Source organism: Coptis chinensis, chromosome 3, assembly GCF_015680905.1.
Source record: "Coptis chinensis isolate HL-2020 chromosome 3, ASM1568090v1, whole genome shotgun sequence".
Taxonomy (NCBI): domain Eukaryota; kingdom Viridiplantae; phylum Streptophyta; class Magnoliopsida; order Ranunculales; family Ranunculaceae; genus Coptis; species Coptis chinensis.
Window position 1 is genome coordinate 22,882,291 of NC_141458.1, and position 13,791 is coordinate 22,896,081.

Here is a 13,791-nt window from a genome sequence, read left to right on the forward strand (position 1 = left end):
TTGTATGGGGTCGTTGGTTGATGTCGGTCGTCGGCTCTTTTCTCGCTTCCGAGGCTAATAATGGATCTTCGGGTCGATCCAATTTATAGGGTAGTTGTTTTGGTTATATGGAAATGGATCGTTAATTGTTGGAATTTGGGATGGAGTCTTTGTTATTAGGTTTATCAAAGCTTAGGAAAAGCTTGGATATGGCGATAATGGCGGCTTCATGGCCAACCTCAAATAAGGTTGTATAAGGGTTGGAACTATTATTTGGTTGATTGTAATGGTTGATGGGCGATTGGTTGTAGTAGCTAGTGTAGTCTTTGCGATGGTGGGCTTTGTCGGTTAGAGCTTGGTGGAAGCCATTAATGGCGCGTAAAACTCTCGATCTAGTTTTGGGTCGATATGTGAAGTTAAAATTGGAGTTTTCGGTTTTGTTAAAGTTGTTGGGTTTTCTTTTTGAGTAAAACCGATTGGTTTTGTTTGGGTGGGCGATTAGAATTTGGGGTGGCGGATTTTGGTGGTGGTGGAGGAGAGAATGGGGAAGGAGAAGCTTGACCCGAATGGGCTTGGGTCAAGACCCAGTGGTCGGTTTTGCTTAAAGCCCGATTCTAATTTCATAAGTGGTTGGGCGAAATGTTTAGGTGGCTTGGCGAAAATTTGATGGAGGAACTCAAATTTCGATTTTAATTTTGTGGGCGAAATCTAATTTTAGTGGTTGGGCCAAAATCGACTAGTTTTCTTGGGCCAAAATCGATTTAGTGTGTTGGGCAGTTTTGTTTTAAGTTTTTGGCCCGCTTCTAATATTGCTTGGGACCAGAATCCATTGGACTTAAAATAGATCTGTTTGGGTTTTCAATGTTTAAACTTTTCGGGTTAAGGTTGGGCTCGACCAGGTTAGGTCCGAACCATTACCTGTGGTCATGAGCCCACGAGCCATGCACCTTGACCTTAAATTTTACTGAACCATGGCTATGACGCTGAACCTCGCCGTCGAACACCGGAAACGACAGGTTTGACTTTGACTAGGACATGTTGACTTTGACTAGGACGGTTTGACTTTGACCTTTGACCATGGACGGTTGACTTTCACCTTTGACTTTGACGATGACGGTTTGACTTTGACCATGACATGTTGAGTTTGACCTTGACCATGAGGTGTTGCCCTTTTGACCGTTGACCAGCCCAGATTGACTTTGACCGTTGGCTGATGAATGTTGACTTTTTCCAGTTTTTCATATGTTTGTTTATATGGATATATATGTAGTAATAAAATCTTGTCGGATATTGTATAACTTGGTTTGGTAAATTATCTAATTTAGATTTGACGTGAGTAGTGTGTAAAAGCATATTGGGCTTTGATTGTGGATTTGTGGATTGTTTATTTGTTTGCTTCACGTTTATGTGTATATTATATGGACACATATAGTAACAAAAATCTTTATGGAAAGCTAGTATATATTTGGTTGTCATTATCTAGAAGGATTTGACATTGATGTTGTGTATTTTGACACGTGGACGATATTGAGATGTTAAGAGATATTATATTCCTAATACATTATAATAAAATGTATAACGATCACGTTGAAGCATTGTGACATGATATAATATCTTTGGGATAGTTATATTAATGTCATATCTTGGAAAATGTATATACACTCCATTATTTTTATATGTGAGATGCTAATAAAGTATTGGTGAATATTTTTACTTGCCTGAGTGTGGTGTAGTGCAATAATATATTGGCACGTGAAAAGAATGAAAATGGTTATGAGGTAACTGAGATATTTCTATATATTGTGGTTTAGTGCAATAAGGTAATTGACACCGCATTGATATAGTGGAATGCTTATGAGTCATAAATGTATGACACCAATAAATTACGTAACGAAAATCCTAGAACCTCGACTACCACAACTCATGTGATTGGCCCTTCGGCGTTTCATTAAAGGCGGAATGGCCTTGGCCCCTCTCCTCGTAATGAATAGTGGCTTGATTATTCCGTTCGCCAAAATAGAACGATGATGCATAATATTTTTTGCCGAATAGTGGCGGTGCTTACATAGATTTGGCTTCCGTGTGTGAGGATTTACGGTGTCGCGCATCCCTTTCGAGGTGGTTACGCCGCGAAAGTGGCTCATTATGTAAGGGGAGGCATGTGGATGTACATGTTCCGGCGTTGGGTTTCTGCGTTTTGGTAGCCAGTGGAAACTAGGTAAAGACATAGATCTGACGTGATTTTAGGGACACGCAAAGAAAGTCTAAAATAATCTAATTATGGTAATATGTTGGTTAATGACGATCTTTATATAGATGATTGTATATGCTTGGTTTTATAGTTTAGTTAGAACCTAAAAACCTCGATGGAGGAACTACATGCCTTATTTATTATGAGTATAGTTTGTTGTGTGGTTAGGGGAAGTTAAAGAGCCCTCGATGGAGGAACTACCGGCCTTAGTTATTGAATTTAAGGATGTTGTATTAGTCGTTGAAAGTTAAAGGCCTCGGTGGAGGAACTAACTGCCGTTATGGATTATGTATATATTTGTATAAGTATATGTTGTTTTAGGGCTACTACACCGGCATTTTTTATAATCTTGACCCGATTTGCATGTTTGCTTATGGTGTGTTCATTCAATGAACATAGTTGATAAGTTTTGATGTTTAGTGTTGAAGAAGAGTGGTTGTTTGCTTGTGGTTTGCGTTAGCATTAGATCTCGAGGTTGTGTTTTGTTTTCCCTTAAGGTGATATAGATTTTCAGTTGAGATAATATTATTTGCATTTTCATTTGTAAATTGTTTTATAATGAAGAGGACTTTGTTTAAGTTAAAATTTTTATTGGTTTTAATTATCCGCATATATTAAAAGCTGTTTATGGGTTTTGGGAGTGGAAGTCGTCACACCTCTAAATCGAAGAGTCGGAACAAATAATGTTTTTCAATTCAATCGAAATTCGGTGTGACAATTTGGCACGCCACTTTTGGCGCTTACATTTGAGTATTTGAGGCGACTTTTTAGCCATGCCTTTGCAACGCCATCCGTATGTTTGCGGACAGATCTTTTGCCACGCTCAAAGGCACCTTTAGCGATGGGGTATGGCTTAAAAAAACATGTTATGTTGTAGTGAACATAGTTTAACTCCATTTTATAAATAGCATTACTTGCTAAGTGGCTCATTCAATCAACAATTTAAAAAAAAAAAAAAAAATAAAAAAAAATAAAAAAAATTGTTAACTAAACCTCATAACAAACTATAGTCTTTAGCTTTCCATTACTTGCACCATATTCTCAATAAGCCCTTGTGTAGCATATAAAGAACCTGCAACGACAAAAGTTCTTTTAATAAGATATAACTTGATTCAAGGATCTAAAAATATAATATATTTAATGAACAAAAAATGTTATCTAAGGGCACCTGCCGAGTTCATCACATTTGAAGCAACGAAAAGCTAGAATACATATTCTTAGACAATTCTAAGCATGAAGTAAAATGGTCTTCTTCCGTTCAATACCACACATAGCTACGTACACCTTAACGTGCATCATAACCTTATAAAATAATAAATAGACTAGCCCCTTGATAAATCTAAATTCGAATATACCGAGATACGAAAAATAACTTTAATTTGATCGGTTAGAACAATCAGTCCCTTATTAATTTATGTGCTTGCCTTCCATATTAATTTCCATAATTATTGTTTACTCATAGTCTAGATAACGGTCTTTAAACATCAAAATCATAACATTCAAACAAGTCTTATTTCACAAATAACTAAAATCAAACAATCATATGCTGAAATTCTAACATGCATAGAAACAAGATAAGTACAAATTAACTAAACCCCAATTCAAAAATTAGAAACATTACTTTAGATATTGCTTGGATAATTAAAACTCGAACCTTCATTTTCTATAAACAGAGCGAGATGTGTGTACAAAAAAGTACCTAATCAATGTCACAAATATCCTCACATAACTATAATCAAATCAATACAATTTCACTTAAATTGACTCTAAAGGCCGAGGATAGGAAAACAAAATGGAAGGTTTAAAAGCATATTGTTTACACACATTTCATATCCCATGTATGTGCGTACTCGATGAAAGCATATCCTCTTGGCTTATTTGTCAATTTATCAGTGACCATACGGACCTGTGATGCTCAAAAACAATCAAAAGCCAGAAAACAAGACCTCTTCTTCAGAGATATCCAGACTATGGAACAAAGTAATCACCTCATACCAACTACTTTTGTTTCTACTTTATAACCTAATAAAGCTTTCAAACTAAAATATCATATATGGCACAGCAGACAGGTACTATGCCTCACTAGCTGTGCTCACCTTTTGGAAATGGATTGCCAGAAAATCAAGGTAGATAGGAGAAATACCAAATGTGGAACAGAATTACCACCCTTTAAATGGATTTTGCCCATTAGATAACCAAATACCATATGTAAAAAAAAAAAATAAACCAATATTCAGAATGATAGGGGCATTGTTATCAAAGTTTTGAATTGATAGGAAAAGAGGGAAAAAAAAATTATCATTACCACCCTGGTCTTTTTCCTCCATGGCTTTTTCCATTAGAGCAACCAAATTCCTCATATTTCCTCCACCATGAAAAATCCAAACCAATTATTCATGGCTTTTTTATGGGCATATTCTTGAACATTTCCATGCTTTTTAACCATGGCCCTTTGGGAGTAATAAAGACAATGGGAAAAAGTCCTCATTACAACCTCGAGATGGTCTTTTCCCCTCCATGGCTTTTTCTTTGCTTCATATATAGCAAAATAGATTCCTCATATATTTCCTCCACCCTTGGCAAAACCGCATTAATCCTTATCCACAAGTGAAAAATGATAAGATGCATGCTAGTAATATATAGACAATAGTTGTGTCATATCAAATAAAAACCTTTGTAAGAAGTAGGGCGTAAATAAAATTTTAAAAGCATATATAATAGACACATATATATATACCAAAAACTGCATTATCATCAGCAAAATAGAAAGATTGGGATTATAGCGCATATGGACAATTTGAAGTGACACATCCCTTGGCAGAAAAAGCTTTGTTTTAAAGGAATCACATTTACTAAAAGATGATAAGACATAATGGTTTTTCACTCATAACATAGAAATTTTGTTTTGAAGGAATAAAATGATAATGATAATACAATCCTGCCTGTGAAGAGGCACAGGGCCAATCTTAGGACCCTGATAATACAATGATGCACAGCCATCTTTCCTCCACATTGTCATCTCAGTCACATTCAAAACATCCATTTCCGTCATGTGTATCTTACTTAAGTGCTCTGATAGTGAATCACTAACTAATTTGCGATGCATCCATGTACCCGATGGAACTGACTTTCTCTGGCAGTGTCTCCAAGTGACAGGTCCCTCCAGTATTCCAATCACCACCTCTAGTGCATATTATTAGATCATTGGGACTTATTAGATCGTTCTGAAACATGGAGTTTTGGTAATATGCAACGAAGAGACAGAAAAACCAAATGTGAATGAGAATCACTGAAGAGGGTGGATACGATTGTACAAATAAGCTATTTAACAACAGACCTGAAATGAACAGGAGAATATGTACGATAGAAGACCTGGGTCTTGCTTGTATTTACTTCCCTTCTGATCCAGTCACCCAAGGTTTCATTTGACCTCTGTAAGCTCTCTCTACACTCATTTCCATCTTCACTTCGGCCCCTTCTTGGAAATAAGAACCCCTGGTCAATATTAACCAAGCAGCCAGATATATCATATACGCCATGCAATATTAACCACTGGTAGTTTCTACAATATTTCTTTGAAATCAAACCAAAACTGAGTAAGGACAAAAAAGGTAAATCGTGGGCACAAATATTACTTTATAATCTCAAGAACTTTGTTTCTGAAATGCAAAATAAGAACTTTCTATGTTTTCTATGTTTTATAGAAGATGTTCATTACTATCCGATTTTGTAATTTGGCCTAACAGATCAGACAACGCAGCCTAGCTTTGAAAGTCTGTTTTGACATAGAGAAAAAAGAAAGAGAAAATTGATAGTGCCATCACTTCTTAATATCTCTAGTTATTCTTCCTAGGCAATAATGGGTACTTGAAGCGGTGTGCATGGAGAGGCCAGAGGTGGTAAACTTACCCTCTAGTAGGACACGGATATAATCCTCTTCATATTCCTTAAAACACTGGACTAAGAATATAAAAATGAAAACAATCTAACTAAACGACAATCTATCACCAGTGCAGAGTGAAAAACAAACAACTCCATAAAGTATGTGTTGGGGTTCGAAAGGATGCGCTCTTTAAAGTGTTATAAGATGTACCAGGGCAACACCATTTACGTGCATACGTTGGTAAGCTGACAAGGTCAATGGACATGAGTATCAATATCAACTTCTCCGAGTATGAGCCCAATCTGAACTCTCACCCACTGACTATTACAATAATTTGAGACGTATGATCTCGGGATACTCAACCGAAAAAGTATAGTAAAATAAAATATAATAAAAAAAGGTGCTTCTAGGAGCATATCATGCTGTACAACGTCTTATTAAGCAAATCCTTGGTATCAATGAACCGATTTTAAACTTAAAATTAAGATGTATCCTCAGTATCCTTAGTATTAAGATGTAATATTTTGTAAACTTATTTTAACATTGGAAACCCCGATGTAAAACTGAAAATTAAAAGAAAGGACAAAAGAACAAAATTAAATAAAGTAATAATGAAGAGTATTACACTAATGGGAAATGGAAACAAACAAACAAAAAACCAGCACCTAAAAAAATTCTACAAATATCAAGATCCCAAATGAAATGAAACAATAAAATTTAAGGTCGAGAATAAAACACAACAGCATACAAATATCTAAGAAACAATCCAACACCTGATTTGAGAATCCAACGCCAAGACCAAGCAAAAGCCGGCCAACATACAAAGTACTAATGAAATGAAATTCCCTGTGTGAAACTAAGTAACACAGATCAACATATACAGGTAAAAGATTCTAGAGATATACAACCAAACACACGTGGCAGTTGAAGTACGAATATAGAAGTAGCACAATTCAACAATCTAGACATGGATTAGTCATTATTCCATCTTTTAAACACTAGCAGTAGCCACATATATCTTAATCACCACCCCCATGCTTGTAAAGTTAATTATACATACTTTTCAAGATGCACACAAATATCAAACCGTTCACCCCTAAATGGAATGAAATGAGAATTATTAAAAAAGAGACCTTGAGAAATCCAGCACAAATCGCATAATTTCATCAATTGAATCACATCCTAATACTTAATAAGTATTTGAATTCTTAAAACTTGTAACAGACCAAAACACAAAATGAGGGTTTAGCTAACCTTGGAATTTTCTGCATAAAGTTAATGATATACCAGCATGCCAAAACCAAATCAGCCCTCTGACTGGGACTGGCATACTTATATCCAGAGAGAGCATCGCAAACAACATCCAAAAAGAGCTCTCTTCTAACAACAACAGTTGTGCATCTTTTGTACAACTCAAAAGTTATACTGATATCTTCTGGAGAAGATTTGTCAAGTTTTTCTTTATAAAAAATGCCAGAATGATCTCTTCTCAAGACGTCAAAGACTCTCTGACTAATATGTAAAGAAGAGAATATGATTTACCATATATATATATAGAAATGAAGAAATGGGGGAAAGAGTAATGTAATAATACCTTGGAAGTGTGATGGGCTTTGCAACCCATGAGTTGCAAACTACTCTGCAAGACAGACCTGGTATACCGAAAGGAGTCATTCTTATTTTCTTCATTGTCAACATCAATCACTATTATATACAACACTTTCAGTGTCTCCGTCATCTTCGTTGTGTTCATCTTAATCTTAAACAATGCAGGACTTAAACGGAACGGAAGAAAAGAAATTTTTTAAATCGCCAACACATTCAAGGATTTTCAGGTCAGCCCCAACACAAAAATCAATTTCTCAGCCCTGGTCAACCAATTTTTTGAACCCTAACCCACAAACAAACAAAAATTAAAAAGGAAAAATCAATCCAAATGCTATTAACTAGTAAATAGAGAGTCTCCAATCAAAAGGAAAGAAAAATCGTACCTTGAAGCCTTATAGGAAAGAGATGAAGTACACTAATCCAAGAGAGGAATATATAAGGAGGACGACTACGGCTGGTGTGGATTGAATACTTTCGTCGATGGATAAATCATTGATGGGTCAAGAAGTTTCGTGAAAAAAATTAGCAAGAGGGTTTCTGGAGGCTGGACGGACGAAGAAGGCAAAAATTTAGTTTTGAGGCAACTAGGGTTCATTTGAGAGGCGACGGCTTCAAAGAAAATTAGATACATTTTTGCCCGTCCTCGATTAAGGACAAAAGAAGTTGTCGTCTATTTTTTGGGCTAAGGCCGCGTGACGGGTTTCCTCATGTTTGGGACTCAAAAGCCTGTCTTAAAATTAAGACAGGAATACTTGTCTCAATAGGTCGTCCTAATTCCACAATTCTAGTGTAGTGTACTATTCAAGTTCCTTAAATATTTATGCACATTAACAAATGTCTTGATTTGGAAACTTTCTTCATTCTACATATAGGACTGCCCACATCTCCCATGACATTCACTACCTTCTAGGTAGCATCTTGCTTGCATCCTACTCACTTTGTTGATAGACCACTTAACTGGGCACCCAATAGCAACAGCATAATCTTTCAAAGCACCTTTCAGTTCATTTCTATGACCAAACCTCATCCCAACTTCAAACGGAATCTTCATTATCTCAGCCTTGGTATTAAATATTGAACTTGCTCCTATTTCTAGTCGCTAACCTAGGCCTCATCTCATCCTCTTCACTACTAACCTCGGGACTATCATGATCATCACTACTAGCATAATCAGTTTCATTTCCATCCACCATTGGTGCTAACCCCTCAATACTTGGACCACCTCCATCAGTTGGAACATCCTCAACATTCACATTGTCATCCAAATTGTCATTCACACCCTCCATAACTTTTGACTTCTTCTTCTTCTTCTTCATACTAACCAACCGGTTGTTTCTTACTTCAAACAATTTTTCATCCACATCACTTATATGATCTAAACTAGCAAAGATCGACCGGATCGATTCATCCTCCATTTCTACTACAAATTTCGATTCATCACTACTCACATCCTCTTCTATAATAGGGCCACTACAAAAACAGGGTCATTGGCAACAAAAACCGTCGCTGAAAATTGCCAAAATGTCGCAAATTGCATTTTTGCGGCGGTTTTGAGTGTGTCGTGTCGGCGTCGCTAATGTTATAGTCGGCAATGATATGGGCCTACGATTTTTCAACGTCGCCAAATATCATATATTCACCCGGCGATTCCTAGTGTTAGCCATTTCCCTAATTTCCTCGCTAACTCTTTTTCCGCATTCTAAATGCAATAACGTAAACAAAGATGGGGTTTTTAAGACATATTCAAAATCGTTGGTAATGAGGATTACTAGCTATGTTTTTATCATCAATAAAAGTTCAAAAATTTGAAAATTTTCAAATTAGCAACGTTTTTAATCATCACTATAAATCCAAAAAATTTAAAAGAAAATGTAGTATTAGAGGCGTTTTTAGTGTCCCTATAGATATAAAATGAATTTGAAACTTTGTTCATATAAGCAATGTTTTTATCGTCGTTAAAGATTTAAAATATTTGAATTTTGTGTGTTTTTAACAACATTTCCATCGTCGACAAAGCTAAAACGAATTTAAAAAATTAGTGTCATAAGCGACGTTCTAATCGCCGCTGTAGTCCAAAAAAGTCTATTATTTGTGTTCATGTTCCGGCACTACATGCGCCGCAAAAGACTATTTTTATCACTAATATCGTTGCCAATTGTGCCCCATTTGTACAAATTATTTTTCACCTATCCCATCCCATCCCATCCCCCCCCCCCCCCAAACTATCATTTAATAAATAAACCTAAAAACAAAAACCATAGCATCAAATATCTAATAATATGTAATAAACAACAAATTTTCAATAAATAAAATTGGGTCAATTCACTCCGTTATAAACAAATGAGTTGCACATTTTTTTTCTAAACTCTTCTTAATAATAAAGGTATTAACTTAACAAAAACAATTCTAAATATCCCTCAAGTAGCTTGCAAATGAAACTGTCTTCACTAAAAAGCAAAAAAAAAATGACATAAACTAGCATATAGATTAATCTGAGGCCTCTTGCAATTCCAAATCGCCATTTCTTCACGACACTCCTCTTTTGATGTACGATTATTTGCACACGAAAATATTATCTATTAGATCTTTTGCATTGTAGAGCACAATAACATGAGCAAGCAATATACAAACAAATGAAATCATAAACAATACTAACACAAGGTTCTTCGTCCTATTCGTTTAAGCAAATAAATTAAAGTTGTGATTATGTGAAAAATGTACGTCCTGGTAGTTTGTTTTGACAGTTGGAAAGTGGGATTGAGCGTTAGAGAGAATAAGACGCGAATATGTTCATCAGGCAAATTGGAGTTCGGGTTCACTTGTACAAAATTATTGTGGTCAGAAACTAATGGAAGCCATTGATCTACTTACATCTGTTAACCAGATCGATGGTTTATTTTTACAATTGCACACACATTGCTAGACAATTTCCTGAGACTCTTAAGCAGGCAATAATCTGAAAATGTAGTAAAAAGCTGTTTACCGCGAAAAGATACAAGCATGCACACCAACTATTACCAAAACAAAAAAACAGTGACAGAAATCTGCATTGAAGCCTCACTATGATATATTTCATTCCAAGAAAATTACTTCCATTGCAATATTCTGTAGTATACTTTCAAATCAATCTTGACAATTAAAGTTGTGATTATGACTGAAGAATCCCAAGTTTAAAAGGGTATTAAAAGGCAATGTCATGTACTCATATTCTGCAAGTTGGATTGTCATGACAGATTAGATATAATAGGAAAAAGTTTAGAGTCAATTTCTATCCCTTGTGCTACTCTTCATGCGAGTTGGTTTCTCCTTTTGTGCATCAGATATGGAGTTCTTGTCTTAATTCAGCAGATTATGTATGGGTAGCAAATAGCAAAAATCATGTAGGTGTACCTTTCTATCCCGCCTCATTAGAACCTAACAAATGCAGTGCTAACAAATAATTGTGAGAGGCCACTAGGTACCTTGGTGAATGAAATATAGCTTAGAACAGTGAGAAGCCATAACACAGCAAATGTTATTAGACAATATGATCCATGTAACATATGCTGATAATAAGTCGGAGAACATCAACAAACTTGACATGGAAAACCTACAAAGTTTAACTAAATTGCAAGGCTAAAGAGTAGGATGAAACATAATGTAACTCGAAGGGACCTCTCGAAATTCTGCAATAGTGACATAAATCCTGCATTTGGTGCTACCTGTGGCCATTTATTCTTTACAAGTTGAAGAGCTTGAGATAGACTCATTCCACGTTTTTTCATCAAATAAGCGACAACTATAGTGACACTGTAGTCAAGGAAGTTGTCAATGTTAAGATGCTATACCAGAACACCACTTCTCATTTGAAACAAATATATACAAAAATCACTACCCGCTACTATGGAAAAACGTAGAATTAATTACAGACTTTCTTGATCATCCTCAAACCAGGTTAGGCAAAAGCAAGATAGCTCAGTGGGATCTAAAATCACTGATATTCAGAGAATCAGTTTCAGTACAATAATAGATAAAAGCACGTAAGTTAGGTGAGTACAGCGTTACATAATATACTGGACTTCTCCAAAAACCAAATATTCTTGGTTAAGCCAATATAAATCAGTCTTAACATTCAAAGAGTAATATCTATTTCAAATTTAGGTAAAATCTTGCATATCTTCATTCTAAAAACTCAATGCACAACACAGCTAGGTGTATTTCCTTGAGATCTGAGTAATCCATTACATCCTGGTTGCAAATGCCCCTTGGGGAGTTGGGGCTTCCTAAGAATTTTTTTAATTGCATTCCTCAAATATTAAAGTAACTCTAATGGTAAATGACTGTACTCATTCAGCTGTACTTATACCAACCCTGGTTCAGAACCAGTCTATTAAAAACAAAATAGCACTAAGTTGACATACGACTTAGATAAACTCAGAACAAAACATTTCTAATTTTTCTGTCGTTTTTCTCTAAAACCCACGTGTCTTAGTTGCACTCTTCATCAACTGTCGAGCTTTAGGCCTACAATATATTTCCTTGGAACTCTTCAGTAAAATTTGAAATGTTTGAGGAAGAGGGTTTCCTTGTCATGAAACTCTAGAAGTTGGATATACCCAAACAAAAAAGCTCTTGCAACCAACAAAAAGCCATTGTACATCAAAGTCTACAGAGTTCAACGTTTAAAGCAAAGCCCAACAGTGAAATGTATGTAAGCAGACAACTGCTACTATAAAAAAATGGACAAACTTGGGGTTGTGATCTCAATATTGTCTGAATATATATAGAAACTGACATTTGATGGTGCCAACGTATATGCATTTGACATCAACCAAACAGTATTTCACTTTTAGAGGGTAAAAAGAAGAAGAATGTATGAGGAGAAAGAAAAATCACCTTCTTGACTTTCCTGCAAAACAATGAACCAACACTCCACCACCCATCATTTTAGCTTCATCAATAACATCGAAGCACTCATCAAAATGCTGTGTAAGATCTGTTTCTACTCTGTCGGCAACTACCTCGTAGTACAAGAAAATAAAACTTAATGACCATACTGTCTCTTGTCTCCGAAAAATATTAAATGTGGGTAATAGAACTAACGACTACTGTTAGTTTGAATCTATGTGAGGCAAGGTTCAAGGCGGTGGGTTTCATAACTAACTGAAAAGCTTGGTTTACAAATCATATCTAACAACTTAACATAAAACGAACGTGAAACTCTGCAAGTTTAAGAACAAATCAACTAAATTACTTAACAAATAAAAAATAGATCCGACCAACACAAGGTTTCCACTTTTGGGGGAGTCTTAAGATTTATCCAAAGAATATAAATAGAAATCAAGTTTAAAATTTCACGCAAGGCTTCACCTTTGTTTAATTCCAGAGAGAGGGAGAGATAGATAGAGAGGGCGTACCTTAATTTCAGTGTTTCACCTTTTGTTACCGCAAGGCTGATCTGAGAGCTCCTATCTTTGTGTAAGAACCTGCGAAGCAGAGCTTTATTAGATAACCAATATTAAGGTAGGGGTTTCGGTAGTTGGGATTAAAATAGCCTCACCTTTAGCCACCTCAAGCCAAAGGATGGTGTATTGATTTCATTGGTTGCCGCGATTCAGTATTGAGAAAGATAAAGTGTAGGAGAAGGGGAGGAAATACGGGTTTTAAATTTGGTTCTTTTCTATTTTGGAGACTTTAGGTTTCCTATTTAATTTTTTCTTTTTTCTTTGTGTTTTCTTAAAACAATGGGGGCGGCAATACCTAAAAATATAGCGGGCTCGACAGAAAAATATAGCGCCATAAATAAGAAAATTGTGTCACTAAACTAACTAGTATACTGCTAAGCAGTGGGGTGAGCGGAGTGGGAGAGGAAAATGGAGGAGTGGAGATGGAGAAGGAGGAGTGGAGATGGTGTGTTTGTTATGATAGAAACACTATGGAAAGGAAAGGAAAATAAGAATGGTCCACCTTTTCCATAGTTTTTAAGGCGTTTGCTTACCCATTGAAAGGAAATGGGCTTTTCCATATGAAAACAAAATCATAGAAATGGAAAAGGTTTTGTATCCTTAGCTAACTCCTAAAAATTTTGTGG

General features: G+C 35.7%; 1 protein-coding gene and 1 long non-coding RNA gene across 18 annotated transcripts; both read right to left on the minus strand.

Moving 5' to 3' along the window:
- Positions 1–3,236: 3,236 nt before the first annotated feature.
- Positions 3,237–4,393, minus strand: LOC147508663 (uncharacterized). Its single transcript, XR_015216402.1, has 3 exons — positions 4,055–4,393; positions 3,852–3,929; positions 3,237–3,302 (listed from the first exon to the last, which is right to left on the minus strand). It is a non-coding gene; the product is annotated as an uncharacterized LOC147508663 (long non-coding RNA).
- Positions 4,394–5,153: 760 nt separating this feature from the next.
- LOC147508664 (protein trichome birefringence-like 8) lies at positions 5,154–13,455 on the minus strand. 17 transcript variants are annotated; one of them, XR_015218134.1, is made up of 7 exons: positions 13,261–13,447; positions 13,118–13,186; positions 12,597–12,717; positions 7,708–7,765; positions 6,887–6,969; positions 5,568–5,725; positions 5,154–5,454 (listed from the first exon to the last, which is right to left on the minus strand). XR_015218134.1 is itself a non-coding variant. In XM_086601066.1 (6 exons), exons 3-6 carry the CDS (start codon positions 12,644–12,646, stop codon positions 5,317–5,319), a joined length of 378 nt encoding a protein of 125 aa, XP_086457192.1. In that variant the 5' UTR covers positions 12,647–12,721; positions 13,118–13,186; positions 13,261–13,455; the 3' UTR covers positions 5,154–5,316. The 17 variants fall into 17 exon arrangements, 5 of the variants coding, with proteins under 5 accessions (XP_086457192.1, XP_086457191.1, XP_086457193.1 ...); XR_015218138.1 differs by lacking the exon at positions 6,887–6,969 and adding an exon at positions 7,368–7,625; XR_015218137.1 differs by having other exon boundaries at positions 6,887–6,959; positions 13,261–13,446.
- Positions 13,456–13,791: the final 336 nt, after the last annotated feature.